The sequence below is a fragment of the Bufo gargarizans genome, unplaced genomic scaffold (genome assembly GCF_014858855.1).
Source record: "Bufo gargarizans isolate SCDJY-AF-19 unplaced genomic scaffold, ASM1485885v1 fragScaff_scaffold_288_pilon, whole genome shotgun sequence".
Classification (NCBI taxonomy): Eukaryota; Metazoa; Chordata; class Amphibia; order Anura; family Bufonidae; genus Bufo; species Bufo gargarizans.
This window is the reverse complement of record NW_025334082.1, coordinates 112,265-128,277: the sequence shown is the minus strand read 5'-3', so window position 1 is coordinate 128,277 and position 16,013 is coordinate 112,265. Positions and strand designations below refer to the sequence as shown.

Genomic DNA, 16,013 nt, shown 5'->3' with positions numbered 1-16,013 from the left:
AATGTTTTGCTTCTGCTCCTATTCTGGTGAAACCTGATGTGTCTCAGCCTTTCATTGTGGAGGTTGACGCATCAGAAGTGGGAGTCGGAGCAGTTTTGTCACAGGGTCCTTCTCCTGGCAAATGGCGCCCTTGTGCTTTTTTTTTTTTTCAAAAAAACTCTCTTCTGCCGAAATAAATTATGATGTTGGTAATAGAGAGTTGCTGGCCAATAAATTGGCCTTCGAAGAATGGCATCATTGGTTAGAAGCAGTGATTCATCCCATTACGGTAATTACTGATCATAAGAATCTGGCTTACATGCAATTGGCGAAAAAGTCTGAACCTAAGGCAGGCCAGATGGTCATTGTTTTTTACCAGATTTAATCTTGTGGTTACTTATCGCCCTGGGGTCAAAAACTTCAAGGCTGATGCTTTGTCACGTAGCTTTCCTGGGAGGGGGGGGGGGGATTTGGAGGATCCTGCTCTGATTTTGTTTGATGGTTTGGTTGTATCTGCCCTTTATCCTGAACTTGAGGCAGAGGTGTTGGAAGCTCAAGGAGAGGCACCTGATTCCTGTCCTCCAGGAAGGTTGTTTGTTCCTCCTGAACTTCGGCACAAGGTGTTGAAGGAACATCATGATACTGTCCTTTCGGGACATCCTGGGAGCAGATCCACTGTGGATATTATTTCCCGGAGATTCTGGTGGCCAGGTTTATGTAAAGGTGTGGAGGGCTATGTGGCAGCCTGTGAGACCTGTGCATGTGCCAAGGTGACTCATACTCGGCCTTCAGGATCTCTTCTTCCTTTGTCCATCCCATCCCGTCCCTAGACGCATTGGTCCATGGACTTCATCACTGATTTGCCTAGTTCCTCTGGGAAGATGGTGATTTTGGTGGTTTTGGACTGCTTCAGTAAGAGGGCGCATTTTATACCATTATCAGGTTTGCCCAATGCCAAAACCCTCGCTCAAGTGTTTGTTGATAACATCGTGAAATTACACGGCATTCCCTCTGATGTGGTGTCTCATAGGGGGACGCAATTTGTTTTCAGGTTCTGGAGGGCATTCTGTACTCCTCTGGGAGTTCAGTTGTCCTTCTCTTCGGCTTTCAACCCTCAGTCGAACGGACAAACTGAGCGCACTAACCAGAATCTGGAAACTTATTTAAGGTGTTTTGTCTCTGAGAATCAGGAAGAGTGGTCTTCATTTTTGTCTTTGACTGAGTTTGTCTTGAATAACCGTAGACAGGAGTCCACTGATAAGTCACCATTTTTTGTGCATATGTGTTTCACCCTCAGTTTGGTAACTTTTCTGGGACAGAGTCCTCTGGTATACCTGAAGAGGAAAGATTCTCTTCTTCATTGTCATCTATCTAGTGAAAGATTCAAATCAATTTGGAAAAAATGGGTGAAAGATACAAACGTATTCCTGACAAGAAAGATATGACTGGTCCGGGCCTGTGTGTGGGTAATTTGGTGAGGGTTTTCCACTAAGAACATTAAGTTGAAGGTACCATCTTGGAAGTTGGACCCAAGATTTATTGGTCCTTACAACATCTCTGCCATTATTAATCCGGTTGCGTTTCGTCTCGAACTTCCGCAGGCATGGAAGATCCATAATCTGTTTCACAGGTCTTTGTTGAAAAATTATGTGGAACCTGCTGAACTATCTATCTTGCCACCTCCTCCTGTCATGGTAGATGGTAATCTTGAGTTTCAGATCTCCAGAACAATTAACTCGTGTATTCTTCATGGTTCCCTTCAGTACCTCGTACACTGGAAGGGTTACGGTCTAGAAGAAAGAATGTGGGTTCCGGCAACTGATGTCAGTGCTAGTCGCCTTCTGAAGGCCTTTCACAGGGTACATTGTGATAAGGTCGGTCCTGGGTGCCCAGAGGTCAAGTTATGGCTATTGGAACATGGGGAGGAACAAAAGAAAATGAAAAAATGAAAACAGGCCCGGTTTATTTTTGATGATTTTTCACCAAGCCATGTTTTATATTGGTGTGTGTTGATGGGCAGACTTTGGGTTGTTCTGTTGCTGCTCCCTGCTGTGACCACCAGGTGGTGTAGTAGTACACTTTCCTTCTGAGACTGTGTGCATGTCCTTCTAGCGGCTCATCTCTTTCTCTTCCAGTGGCTCAACTCTCTCTTCCAGCGGCTCGTCTCTGTCTTCCTGTGGCTCGTCTCTCTCTTCCAGCGGCTCGTCTCTCTCTTCTGGCGGCTCGTCTCTCTCTTCCGGCGGCTTGTCTCTCTCTTCCAGTGGCTCGTCTCTCTCTTCCAGCGGCTCGTCTCTGTCTTCCAGCGGCTCATCTCTGTCTTCCGGCGGCTCGTCTCTGTCTTACAGCGGCTCATCTCTGTCTTCCGGCGGCTCGTCTCTGTCTTCCGGCTGCTCGCCTCTCTCTCTTCCGGCGACTCGTCTTTCTCTTCCAACTGCTCGTCTCTCTCTCTCTTCCGGCGGCTCGTCTCTCTCTCTTCCAGCGGCTCGGCTCTCTTTTCCAGCTGCTCGTCTCTCTCTCTCTCTCTCTTCCGGCGGCTCGTCCGATTGGGTCATGTGACTTGTTCCGGGACACAGCGGCCTCTACCTGCTCCCATGTGACATATGATGGAAACAGGTTGTGATGGGATTCGGGGGGTTGTGTCTAAACTCCATGCACCGTAGGGACCTAGTGATGTCATTCAAAGCCTCAATTTCAGTGGTGACCATGCGCCTCGCCCTAAACACCGTGATCACGGTATTATTATTTTATATTAGTAATTATTTTTACCACAGCACCTGGGATGTAGATATTACACTTACCTCCTGCCAGGGTTGCCAACCGTCCAGTAATTTCTGGAGAGTCCGTAAAAATCTGTGACTTTTTATCTGATCTGTCTGTGATATTTTTGACGCTGGCGGTTTTTGACTAGATTCTTCTGGGGGTAATTATCATCATTTTACAGCTCTCAGTAAATGCTGTTGAGCTCGGATCAGTATATTAAGCTTTAGACATGTGTTACTTATAATCTGTATAATTCATTATGGTTTTTCAATTAGTCCGTAAAAAATGTTGGCTGTCCGTGATTTTGGTATAAATTGTCCAGAATTAAGAAAATTCTGGTTGGCAACCCTTCCTCCTGTGGCTGCTTCAAACCAATGTGACTGTAGCATGTCACATGACCCTGTGACATCACAAAGACCTTATGGTGCATGGAGAATAGACACAACCGGTCCAGGGGAGATGCTCTGATTTGTTTCAGGTGAAGAAATCTGCACCAGCGTCCTGACACAGACTCGCCAGTATGGTGCCAACTCTTGTGAAGAAGGTGGCACCACCCCAGAGTGAAGGGGCTACATGGGTGAGATCTGTGGACACCTTCTCATGCATTGGGCTGATGCTGTAGGTTCATGTGCGGGATTTATGGTTAGTCGCGGTCATTTTTATTTTTCCAGCAATCAGCAGAACATTTATTATTATAAGAAAAGAGAATAACAACGCCATCATGGGGCACGGTGGTCCGCCACCACCACAGCTGACTCATTACTGCATTACAGAATGATACCGTGAACCTTCAGTAATGCAGGATCCATCAACAGCAGTCAGGATAATCTGTGCAGGTTTATTCTTTGTATCACTTGGCGGGTAATCCCACTAGACTATATTGTCCATCCGCCGGCTGCTGAGCTGCTGCCTTCTGGTCCTGGAATTGAAATCCAAGAGTGGAGTACGATGAACCGGGTCCAGATGCCTAAAATGAAATAGTTCACCTTCAGTAGGAAACATCTTCATATCCACAGCTATCTACATATAACATGTGGCCTTGGCTTCAGTGTAAAGTGACGAGATGTCCTCACGATGCAGGAGAAATGATGGAGATCCAGACCCACAAGGTTCCCCATGGGTATGTATGCGCTGCTGCCCCATGTCTTATGTACTCACCACCTTCACTTGAAAACTGCCCACATGGAAAAGGTCAGTAAGTGCCCACCGTGTTCACCCACCCTGACAGAGATCTTACCCCCACGTGGACATCAGAAATCTCCTGGTAGACGTGTCCAGATAGTGGACGCTGCCCGGGGTGTCCACTGTCTAGCGGGTGACTGGCTGTGGCGTAGATGGTGATGACATCACTCCCAGGCTTTATCTTCCAAAAGCAACACAAAAAATAAGAGTGAGATTATGAGAAAAAAGGAACTGTAGGAAAGCGCAAGGGGCCATCATTGACGGAAGATATGTGTCACCGAGGTTCCACCCAGCCAGCAGTCTCAGGTGATGTGGATTATCTTCCATCTGACAGTGGAGCATTGCCAGTCTCTGTGTTGGGGCCTAAGGTCCCTTTCACACGGGCGAGATTTCCGCGCTGGTGCAATGCGTGAGGTGAACGCATTGCACCCGCACTGAATCCGGACCCATTCATTTCTATGGGGCTGTGCACATGAGCGGTGATTTTTCACGCATCACTTGTGCGTTGCGTGAAAATTGCAGCATGCTCCTCTGGGGTTGCATGAAAATCGCAAGCAAGTGCAGATGCGGTGGGATTTTCACGCACGGTGGCTAGGTGACGATCGGGATGGAGACCTAGAAACATGGTTATAAGGGAAAATAATAGCATTCTGAATACAGAATGCATAGTACAATAGCGCTGGAGGGGTTAAAAAAAATTATAAAATTATTTAACTCACCTTAATCCACTTGTTCGCGTAGCCGGCATCTCTTCTGTCTTCTTTTGTGAGGAATAGGACCTTTGATGACGTCACTACGTTCATCACATGGTCCGTCACATGAGCCATCACCATGGTAAAAGATCATGTGACGGACCATGTGATGAGCGTAGTGATGTCATCAAATGTCCTATTCCTCACAAAAGAAGACAGAAGAGAAACCGGCTGCGATAACAAGTGGATTAAGGCGAGTTAAATTATTTTTTTATTTATTTTAACTCCTCCAGCCCTATTGTACTATGCATTTTGTATTCAGAATGCTATTATTTTCCTTTATAACCATGTTATAAGGTAAAATAATACAATCTACACAACCTTGAACCCAAACCTCAACGGGTCTGGGTACCACATTCAGTTTTTTATCACGCGCCTTGCACCCGCGCAATAAAAACTGAACAACGGAACGCAATCTCTGTCAAAACCGACTGCAGTTGCGTACCTTCTCGCGCGGGTTTGCCGCAATGCACCCGGACGCATCCGGACCTAATCCGGACACGCTCGTCTGCAAGGGGCCTAAGAGTTTGGGCCGGCATTAAGGCCTGCTATCTTGCTCTTGGATGAAAGCACGTGGACTTCTGTTTCACCCAAGGACTTATGTGTCGCTGCCTGGTGTGAACAAACATCAGACTCAAGGTGACAGTTTTTTCATTGAAACTGACTTTTTGTTGTCACTTTACGTCTGTGTGAATAAAGCACTGCACTGTTTAAGTTAAAGATGTTGTCGTTGCCTTTATACTGCCAGAGCAAATCCTCACCGAACACAGAACGAGACTCTGAGGGCAATGTTATTTCTGCAGGTAAATCCATAAATCATGAGCCATCATTACATAGATTTCTAGAGGCTTTGCCATGGATTTCACCCTACATTTTGCATATGGCCACATTAACATGCAGTGGTTTTAAAATGACAATGGGGGAGCACTATCCACTGCAGATTGGTAAAATCTCATCCACTTTGCTGGAACTGTAATGTACTGGAGGTTTTCTGACCATAATTCCACAGCAGGAACCCTAAGGAGCCTAGATGGGAAGACCAGAACACAAGGTGGTGGAGGAACATCCGAGTCAACTGCTGGGCTCCTGTCCCTATTGCTTCTGTTTACCACTGGACTAGTAGCGTGCCATATCGTCAACATTCATGTCACCACTTCAGGCTAATCAATGGCTTCAGTGGTGCAGGAATGGCATGTGACCACAGCTGCACAGGACACCACTAAGGCCACTAAGTGATCAGCCGTGGTGACATCCATGTTGATGTCACATTAATCCTCCACTCCAGCAGGGACCAGAAGTGGTGATGATCAGATCATAGTGGGGGACCGGAAGCGCTATTAGTCACCTATGAGCCCAAGTGGCATCAACAAACAGTTGAGGTATTTAAAGGGGTTGACTATTCTTATAAAGGGAGAGCCTCACTACCCTTTCAGTCATTTCAGAGACACCATGTAGTATTACATTTCCTAGCAACTACAAGATCTCCCTCCAGGTTCTCGACCTAAGGACAAAGGAACTGATTCTATGCAGCTGGTACATTTTAGTGACCTCCATGTGTATGGTTCTGAGGAACCATATGATAGAGATGTAAGGTGCCTTTTAGATACTTACCTTCACTGTATTCCCATCTTTCCATCGGAATCTCCTCAGACCTGGAATAAGAATGTGAAGTATTAGACGTGAAAAGTTACGTTTCTGGTCACATATACACAAAGGAACATGTCTTACATTGGAACCTCTCAGAATATCTCCAGAGAAAAACAGCAACGAGAAGAACCAGGAGCAACAGGAAGATGGATAGCGGAACAAAGATGGCCACCCTGAGGGAGAAGAAGATATGTGATAGTACAATCTAAAATCTACGTGTGCCGAACTCTGCTCCACAAAATGTAAGGAATTCACAGAAAGTCTAATTACATACTGTGGAAGCTATTGCAGGTTGTCCTATTAGGACATATAGATGTCACAGTGGTGGTTTACTTGTTAGATGAGGCATAGATGACCCTGCACCTGAATGGCCTCAGTGTATTACTACATTTCCCGACTGCTGTCCAAGGCAAAATAAGCTCTTTGTCAAGGTAGCTCTCACTGGCAGCAGCAGTTTCCACTTCTTAGCTCCCCAGCACCGGTTCCCACCCCCACACCTCCCTCACTGGCAGCAGAGCAGTGTGTTGGACATACGTGTACTTAAGTACTTCTTCCCCTCTGAATATTAGATTACCTTCTATTTTCCTTGTAATATTGTGAGTTAGGGATAGGTAGGTAACATACACAAACCCCCCATTGTGCTGTGAAGGCCACATTCAAGAGTTGTTGAGTCGTCGGACATGCATACTCCACACTTGACATGTTTAGGAGGAGGGGCTGAGAGGTATAAACCTGTGTGCACAAAGAATGGAGCTCTGCTGAGAACATCATCCAGGTAGGATGTTGTAGATCACTGTCTCTCTCTTGTATTACCATAGGGCATCTGCCATGTGCTACGTGGGTAGCGTGGTGACAGGAGCTCCTCCCATTGTATTGCAGGCCAGGTGATTGACTATTCCGTATGTAATTTTTCTGTTTTACCTGATTAAAACAAGCAGTTTCCACTTCTTTTCCCCATTGATAGCAGAAAGTTTGAAGGGGGTATGTAATACCCCAGAACTGCGGTACTTCTATGGTATCTGCTATTATTGTGTTTTATATGCAATGTGAATGTAATGCACCTTGTTCACCAGCCGATGCGGTACGATTGGCAATGTTTGGTAACAGGAATGGATCTTACCATTTCCTTCCTGCTCTCTTGGTATGACTAGGGTGGTCCCACTTCCCACCAAGGGTTTGACTGGCCACGAAAGTCAGTAATGTAGGGAGGAGATTGATGAGTGAGGGAGAATGTGATCCATTTCCCACTCCTCAATGCCAGGTGGACCACAGTGGAGGTGCCCCTAGGAGGACGTAGTTACCCCAGGTGGCCCACAGAGGAAGCTCACCTAGGAGGACATAATTGCCCCAGGGAGATTGCAGGGTCCTAGGCCATAGAGGAGTTTCAGGCTATGGTGTGTTATGTGACAACTATCATAGTCTTGCTGCTGACCTAGAAACTTTGCTAATTATCCGCTGGCAATTGTCTTTCTGGGTTATATTTTACCTTTGAGGAACATATGATACATAATGTTGTGACTGGTATCAATATTAGCTTTGTTTCCTCGGTTAGCCCTAGCAGTTCTATTGTGTCATTATTAGTGACATATACGGCAGTACCTATACTATTAATTGACAATTATATAGTCCCTGATGACCTCAGAAGTTAAATATTTCTGGTGGAGATGCGTTGGGTTGTGCTTCCCATGTACATTCCCTGCATAGTTTGTGTTTCATATCAGTAGCAGGTACAAGCTGTTGTGTGGGAGTTGTCTTGGGATATACTGTATATGGAGCGTTCTAGTCATCTGTAATATTATCAGCATTGTATATCGCAGGTACCGGTAGCTTTTACTCAGTCCTAGGTTAGTAAGCCCCAAAGATCCTTTTCCTGGCCTCCCTAGGTAGGTTAGGGTATTGTTGTGGAAATGTTATTATGCGGACATTTTATTTTAGGATGTGTGTGTGTTTTTATAGATTGTCATCCGTCTCCCTGTGTCGGATTTAGCCAGAGAACGCTCTAGCAGAGGGTACTTTGGCTAAATCGGGACCAGTGGTAAAACCGTCAGTATGAAAACCTTCTCATGGGCCTGGAGACGTGTTCTCAGTGTGTAGGGGGGCGTTTGCCGGTTTGTGAGCCTAAGTGCAAGCACTGGGCTTCTTCCCTTCAAATGTCTATACACATTAGAGAAGTGAAGTCTGCATAACGAGAGATCCATATTATACCTCTGCTGCGGCTTCGCTATCCCTTTCTGGATACATATCTGCTTTTAAGACATGCATATCTGCCCTGTTGGTATACTCGTACCGTATACTGACAATAGCCGTAGCAATGTCTCGCAGATAATCTCAAACCTATAAGAACCAGTAGAATGATCTTTATTAGATACTGATCACTTTTGAGCAGTATTGAATGAGGTCCATGCTGACAGTGATGGGGGGTGCACGGCCACCTGGCTGATCAGACAATGGACATGACTCATCCTTCCTTATACAGCGATGGGGTGTGTGCATTGTCTGCCCAGCCACATTGATTGCCCCTCCCTGTCCTTTGACATGTCATCACTTCCTGTGTGTCATCACTTCCTGTATGTTATCACTTCCTGTATCCTTGTCTTGGGACAGCCCCTTTTACACCTTTTGTGAGTAAATAAAAGGAACAGGTTGAGCAGGGAGGAGAGGAAGTGCTCAGAATTTCAAGCAAGATAATAACTACTGGGTCTGTCTCTGACTGCGGCTGAGGGAAAGGGATTTACCTTTTTCCTTACACAAACTTTGATGCGAGCTGATTACAACTATTTATATTTCTACAACAGTATTCAGGGCCAGTTCCGAAGACAGTGGGATCGCTCTTATCAGGGCGCCTGTTCCGCTTTGGGTAAGGACAGAATGGGGCTAGATCCCTTGTCTATTGGCCTGAGTGAACCAGTGGATTGATATGCCAGCATAGGTCCCCAGGAATATCCTTTACTTTTTACCTTTGATGTGGTTTGTTTTGTGTTTGATCTAATAAAAGGTTATTTTTTTAGGGGAGGTTATTTTTGCTGTGATTTTTTATTGATTACCTATCCTACATGTATCTGGCCTAACTGGTGGTGGACTAACCAGTTCTGATCAAACGACCAAGCTATCAAAGCTCTGCTGCAAAGTGGTGGGTAACACGTTCAGACACGTTCGGAGAGTTCAGGTCAGGCATAGCTAGAAGCCTGAGTCATTCAGTGGACACCTACAGTTACAGGTGCCAGAGTAAAGCCGAAGGGAATCAGAACAGAGAGATATCATCAGCTCGCACGTTTATGAGTGTCACCTTTGCCGCATTGCCAGCCACCATACCCTGTCATCTCGGAAGGGGGAGGGAGAAAATGCACTTTGTACAAACTGCTAATGAATGTGCTGATATCCGTTTTTGCACTCAGTAAAGGAAGACATTATTTATCTACTATCTCTGCCTGGTTCCTTTCATCATCACCATTTTCAGTGCATCAAACCCCAGGGAGAAATTGCCTGAGGCAGGACACATGACACAACACCATCTCACCAGGGCCACTACCACTCATATCCTCTTCACTGGCTCCCACAGGGGCTCACTGCAGCACTCAGCTCAACCCCAAAGCGTCTTCCTCGGCCTGTGACATCACATCCGTTGGTCACATGGCCTATGTGCATCTTAGTCTTATTCAGATGAACATGACTGAACTGCAATACCATTGAGAGCCACTGTACAATGTATGGCACTGTGGTTGGCATTCATCCGAGTTCCACAGCTTCTTCAAACAACTGATTGACAGGGGTGCCAGAGTTGGACCACCAATCAGATAGTGAGGAGCTGTGCAGCTTCTAGCTCGCAGGAGCTGATGTTACCCCCCAGAGATGTAACATAGCATATGTGACTTTTACACACCAGGCGTTTCAGCAGTTGGTGGCCCGTCTTGGTCCATCACGTCATGGGTGAGCTGCTGCTACTCCTAGATGCTTCCACCTCATATTTATAGCACTTACAGGTTACAGGGCCAGGTCGATCAGACAATTCTTGAGCTGACTAGTGGCACAGGTGGTGTCCTACGAAAGTTGTACATCAACAAAAACTGATTTAAGGGTAATCGCGAGCAGAGCCGGCTGCACACCTCTATTTCCATGACTCCATTAGTAAACGGGAGCTGCACAGGCAGCAGAGCACAGCTCCTCTGAAGTATCTGGAACTCTGCCCATTACCGGCCGGCACTCAGTAAGGTTATTCAGATCTCAACCAGGAAAGACTGACATAGGAGTAACCCTTTACATCTCACAGAACCTTATCTCAGATGTCATATCCCTCACCCCCCAGATGACAGGTAATACATAACCACATACATGTCAATTCCACCTGGGATTTCTGTTGGAGAACTGCTTGGAGTTCTTGTTGGGTTTCCTGTTGAGGTACTGCTTGGGGTTCTTGTTGGGTTTCCTGTTGAGGTACTGCTTGGGGTTCTTGTTGGGTTTCCTGTTGAGGTACTGCTTGGGGTTCTTGTTGGTGTTCCTGTTGAGGTACTGCTTGGGGTTCTTGTTGGTGTTCCTGTTGAGGTACTGCTTGGGGTTCTTGTTGAGGTTGACATTTTACTACAGAGGAAAAAATAGGCAGGCTGCACTCATCATGTACTAAGCATGTAGTATCTTACATTATGCGCCTCACGTCAGTATGTTCTGCTGCCTCAGCTTCCCAGCTATCAATCATATAGAGCGCAACCTGTGTCAGAAACTATCATGTCTATATGTCTGGTCACCGGAGGTCATCCTGAGCAGCACAGATGACCAACCTCTCATCTAGACAGGAAGCAGCTCGATGGCACTTGTCGTCAGCTACAGACAAATAATATCGAAGTAATCTGCAGGTAGGGGACGTAACTGTATGAATCTGAGGCACATATAGTCACTGTGTCACTTATTTTCATGTATTAGATTGAATCCACTATAGCATTACATGAATCTGTGGTCAAGAGCTGAGTAGGGTATACGTATGCATGTCAAGAGCCTGTGTGACATATAGCAGTGTATGAGCCGGTGTCACATATAGCAGTGTATAAGCCAGTGTCACATATGGCAGTGTATGAGCCGGCTTCACATATGGCAGTGTATGAGCCGGTGTCACATATAGCAGTGTATGAGCCGGTGTCACATATAGCAGTGTATGAGCTGGCTTCACATATGGCAGTGTATGAGCCGGTGTCACATATGGCAGTGTATGAGCCGGTGTCACATATAGCGGTGTATGAGCCGGTGTCACATATAGCAGTGTATGAGCTGGCTTCACATATGGCAGTGTATGAGCCGGTGTCACATATGGCAGTGTATGAGCCGGTGTCACATATAGCGGTGTATGAGCCGGTGTCACATATAGCGGTGTATGAGCCGGTGTCACATATAGCAGTGTATGAGCCGGTGTCACATATAACAGTGTATGACCCGGTGTCACATATAGAGGTGTATGAGCCTGTGTCACATATAGCGGTGTATGAGCCGGTGTCACATATAGCGGTGTATGAGCCGGTGTCACATATAGCGGTGTATGAGCCGGTGTCACATATAGCAGTGTATGAGCCGGTGTCACATATAGCGGTGTATGAGACGGTGTCAAATATAGCAGTATATGAGCCGGTGTCACATATAGCGGTGTATGAGACGGTGTCACATATAGCGGTGTATGAGCCGGTGTCACATATAGCGGTGTACGAGCCGGTGTCACATATAGCAGTGTATGAGCCGGTGTCACATATAGCGGTGTATGAGCCGGTGTCACATATAGCGGTGTACGAGCCGGTGTCACATATGGCAGTGTACGAGCCGGTGTCACATATAGCGGTGTATGAGCCGGTGTCACATATAGCAGTGTATGAGCCGGTGTCACATATAGCGGTGTATGAGCCAGTGTCACATATAGCGGTGTATGAGCCGGTGTCACATACAGCAGTGTATGAGCCGGTGTCACATATAGCGGTGTACGAGCCGGTGTCACATATAGCGGTGTATGAGCCGGTGTCACATATAGCGGTGTATGAGCCGGTGTCACATACAGCAGTGTATGAGCCGGTGTCACATATGGCGGTGTACGAGCTGGTGTCACATATAGCGGTGTACGAGCCGGTGTCACATATAGCTGTGTATGAGCCGGTGTCACATATAGCGGTGTATGAGCCAGTGTGACATATAGCAGTATATGAGCCGGTGTCACATATAGCGGTGTATGAGCCGGTGTCACATATAGCGGTGTATGAGCCGGTGTCACATATAGCGGTGTATGAGCCGGTGTCACATATAGCGGTTGTACGAGCCGGTGTCACATATAGCGGTGTACGAGCCGGTGTCACATATAGCGGTGTACGAGCCGGTGTCACATATAGCGGTGTATGAGCCGGTGTCACATATGGCAGTGTATGAGCCGTTGTTACATATAGCGGTGTATGAGCCGGTGTCACATATGGCAGTGTATGAGCCGGTGTCACATATAGCGGTGTATGAGCCGGTGTCACATATAGCGGTGTATGAGCCGGTGTCACATATAGCAGTGTATGAGCCGGTGTCACATATAGAGGTGTATGAGGCGGTGTCACATATAGCAGTGTATGAGCCGGTGTCACATATAGAGGTGTATGAGCCGGTGTGACCTATAGTAGTGTATGAGCCGGTGTGACATATAGCAGTGTATGAGCCGGTGTCACATATAGCAGTGTATGAGCCGGTGTCACATATAGCAGTGTATGAGCCGGTGTCACATATAGCAGTGTATGAGCCGGTGTCACATATAGCGGTGTATGAGCCGGTGTCACATATAGCAGTGTATGAGCCGGTGTCACATATAGCAGTGTATGAGCCGGTGTCACATATAGCAGTGTATGAGCCGGTGTCACATATAGCAGTGTATGAGCCAGTGTCACATATAGCGGTGCATGAGCAGGTGTCACATATAGCGGTGTATGAGCCGGTGTCACATATAGCAGTGTATGAGCCGGTGTCACATATAGAGGTGTATGAGCCGGTGTCACATATAGAGGTGTATGAGCCGGTGTCACATATAGCGGTGTATGAGCCGGTGTCACATATAGCGGTGTATGAGCCGGTGTGACATATAGCAGTGTATGAGCCGGTGTCACATATAGCAGTGTATGAGCCGGTGTCACATATAGCAGTGTATGAGCCGGTGTCACATACAGCGGTGTATGAGCCGGTGTCACATATAGCAGTGTATGAGCCGGTGTCACATATAGAGGTGTATGAGCCGGTGTCACATATAGAGGTGTATGAGCCGGTGTCACATATAGCGGTGTATGAGCCGGTGTCACATATAGCGGTGTATGAGCCGGTGTGACATATAGCAGTGTATGAGCCGGTGTCACATATAGCAGTGTATGAGCCGGTGTCACATATAGCAGTGTATGAGCCGGTGTCACATACAGCGGTGTATGAGCCGGTGTCACATATAGCGGTGTACGAGCCGGTGTCACATATAGCAGTGTATGAGCCGGTGTCACATATAGCAGTGTATGAGCCGGTGTCACATATAGCGGTGTATGAGCCGGTGTCACATATAGCGGTGTATGAGCCGGTGTCACATATAGAGGTGTATGAGCCGGTGTCACATATAGCAGTGTATGAGCCGGTGTCACATATAGCGGTGTATGAGCCGGTGTCACATATAGCGGTGTATGAGCCGGTGTCACATATAGCAGTGTATGAGCCGGTGTCACATATAGCGGTGTATGAGCCGGTGTCACATATAGCAGTGTATGAGCCGGTGTCACATATAGCAGTGTATGAGCTGGTGTCACATATAGCAGTGTATGAGCCGGTGTCACATATAGCGGTGTATGAGCCGGTGTCACATATAGCAGTGTATGAGCCGGTGTCACATATAGCGGTGTATGAGCCGGTGTCACATATAGCGGTGTATGAGCCGGTGTCACATACAGCGGTGTATGAGCCGGTGTCACAAACAGCAGTGTATGAGCCGGTGTCACAAACAGCAGTGTATGAGCCGGTGTCACATATAGCAGTGTATGAGCCGGTGTCACATATAGCGGTGTATGAGCAGGTGTCACATATAGCGGTGTATGAGCCGGTGTCACATATAGCAGTGTATGAGCCGGTGTCACATATAGCGGTGTATGAGCCGGTGTCACAAACAGCGGTGTATGAGCCGGTGTCACATATAGCGGTGTATGAGCCGGTGTCACATATAACGGTGTATGAGCCGGTGTCACATATAGCGGTGTATGAGCCGGTGTCACATACAGCGATGTATGAGCCGGTGTCACAAACAGCAGTGTATGAGCCGGTGTCACATATAGCGGTGTATGAGCCGGTGTCACATATAGCAGTGTATGAGCTGGTGTCACATATAGCGGTGTATGAGCCGGTGTCACATATAGCGGTGTATGAGCCGGTGTCACATATAGCAGTGTATGAGCCGGTGTCACATATAGCAGTGTATGAGCCGGTGTCACATATAGCGGTGTATGAGCTGGTGTCACATATAGCGGTGTATGAGCCGGTGTCACATATAGCGGTGTATGAGCCGGTGTCACATATAGCAGTGTATGAGCCGGTGTCACATATAGCGGTGTATGAGCCGGTGTCACATATAGCGGTGTATGAGCCGGTGTCACATATAGCGGTGTATGAGCCGGTGTCACATATGGCAGTGTATGAGCCGGTGTCACATATAGCAGTGTATGAGGCGGTGTCACATATAGCAGTGTATGAGCCGGTGTCACATATGGCAGTGTATGAGCCGGTGTCACATATGGCGGTGTATGAGCCGGTGTCACATATAGCGGTGTATGAGCCGGTGTCACATATAGCGGTGTATGAGCCGGTGTCACATACAGAAGGCGGAGCTCGTTAGTGGAGGACCCGCCTATAGTGTCCTTGCAGACAGAAGGATATTTTTGGGTTCACGTCTCTGATTGGCTGTAATAATACTCATTACAGAGACAGCGGGGGAGACTGTGAGCTGCGGATGACTGGACTGGTTCCAGTGTAGAGGGAGGTTCTGCTCCTCGTCCACCACGTCCAAAGCTGTGTAAGGTGAATGAAATTATCCCCCCCCCCTTCATGTCATACGTCCGGGATCGAGGCGCAGCATGAGGAACAGGCAGGCTTCCAGGAAGCAGTGGACCTACCTTGTGTCGGGCGGCTCCTTACCAACGCTTCTCTCTTCTCCACTATCACTATGTTTGTTCTTTTTTTTATTCTTTTTGGGTTCTTCCTTGTGCTTCTCTTTCTCTATTTCATTTTTTTTCTAGTTTGTTTGTTTTCTGTGCAATATTGTCACAATCAGATCCCAGGCCGAGAGTGGAAACAAGGAACACACAGAACACGGGTATGAGACATGAAGAAGCCTGGCTACAAAAACAGCCCTACAAAAATAATCCTACAAGAACAGCCCTACAAAATAATCCTACAAAAACAGCCCTACAAAAATAATCCTACAAGAACAGCCCTACAAAAATAGTCCTACAAGAACAGCCCTACAAAAATAATCCTACAAGAACAGCCCTACAAAAATAATCCTACAAGAACAGCCATACAAAAATAATCCTACAAGAACAGCCCTACAAAAATAATCCTACAAGAACAGCCCTACAAAAATAATCCTACAAAAACAGCCCGACAAAAATAATCCTACAAAAACAGCCCTACAAAAATAATCCTACAAGAACAGCCCTACAAAAATAATCCTAC

General features: G+C 46.9%; 1 protein-coding gene across 2 annotated transcripts; it reads right to left on the bottom strand.

The window, feature by feature from the left end:
* Window positions 1-3,388: 3,388 nt before the first annotated feature.
* LOC122922367 (probable serine/threonine-protein kinase drkB) lies at window positions 3,389-15,589 on the bottom strand. 2 transcript variants are annotated; one of them, XM_044272958.1, is made up of 7 exons: window positions 15,452-15,589; window positions 10,852-10,895; window positions 10,650-10,815; window positions 6,402-6,493; window positions 6,285-6,325; window positions 3,977-4,102; window positions 3,389-3,706 (listed from the first exon to the last, which is right to left on the bottom strand). In XM_044272958.1, exons 2-7 carry the CDS (start codon window positions 10,889-10,891, stop codon window positions 3,590-3,592), a joined length of 582 nt encoding a protein of 193 aa, XP_044128893.1. In that variant the 5' UTR covers window positions 10,892-10,895; window positions 15,452-15,589; the 3' UTR covers window positions 3,389-3,589. The 2 variants fall into 2 exon arrangements, with proteins under 2 accessions (XP_044128893.1, XP_044128891.1); XM_044272956.1 differs by having other exon boundaries at window positions 3,390-3,706; window positions 10,650-10,895.
* Window positions 15,590-16,013: the final 424 nt, after the last annotated feature.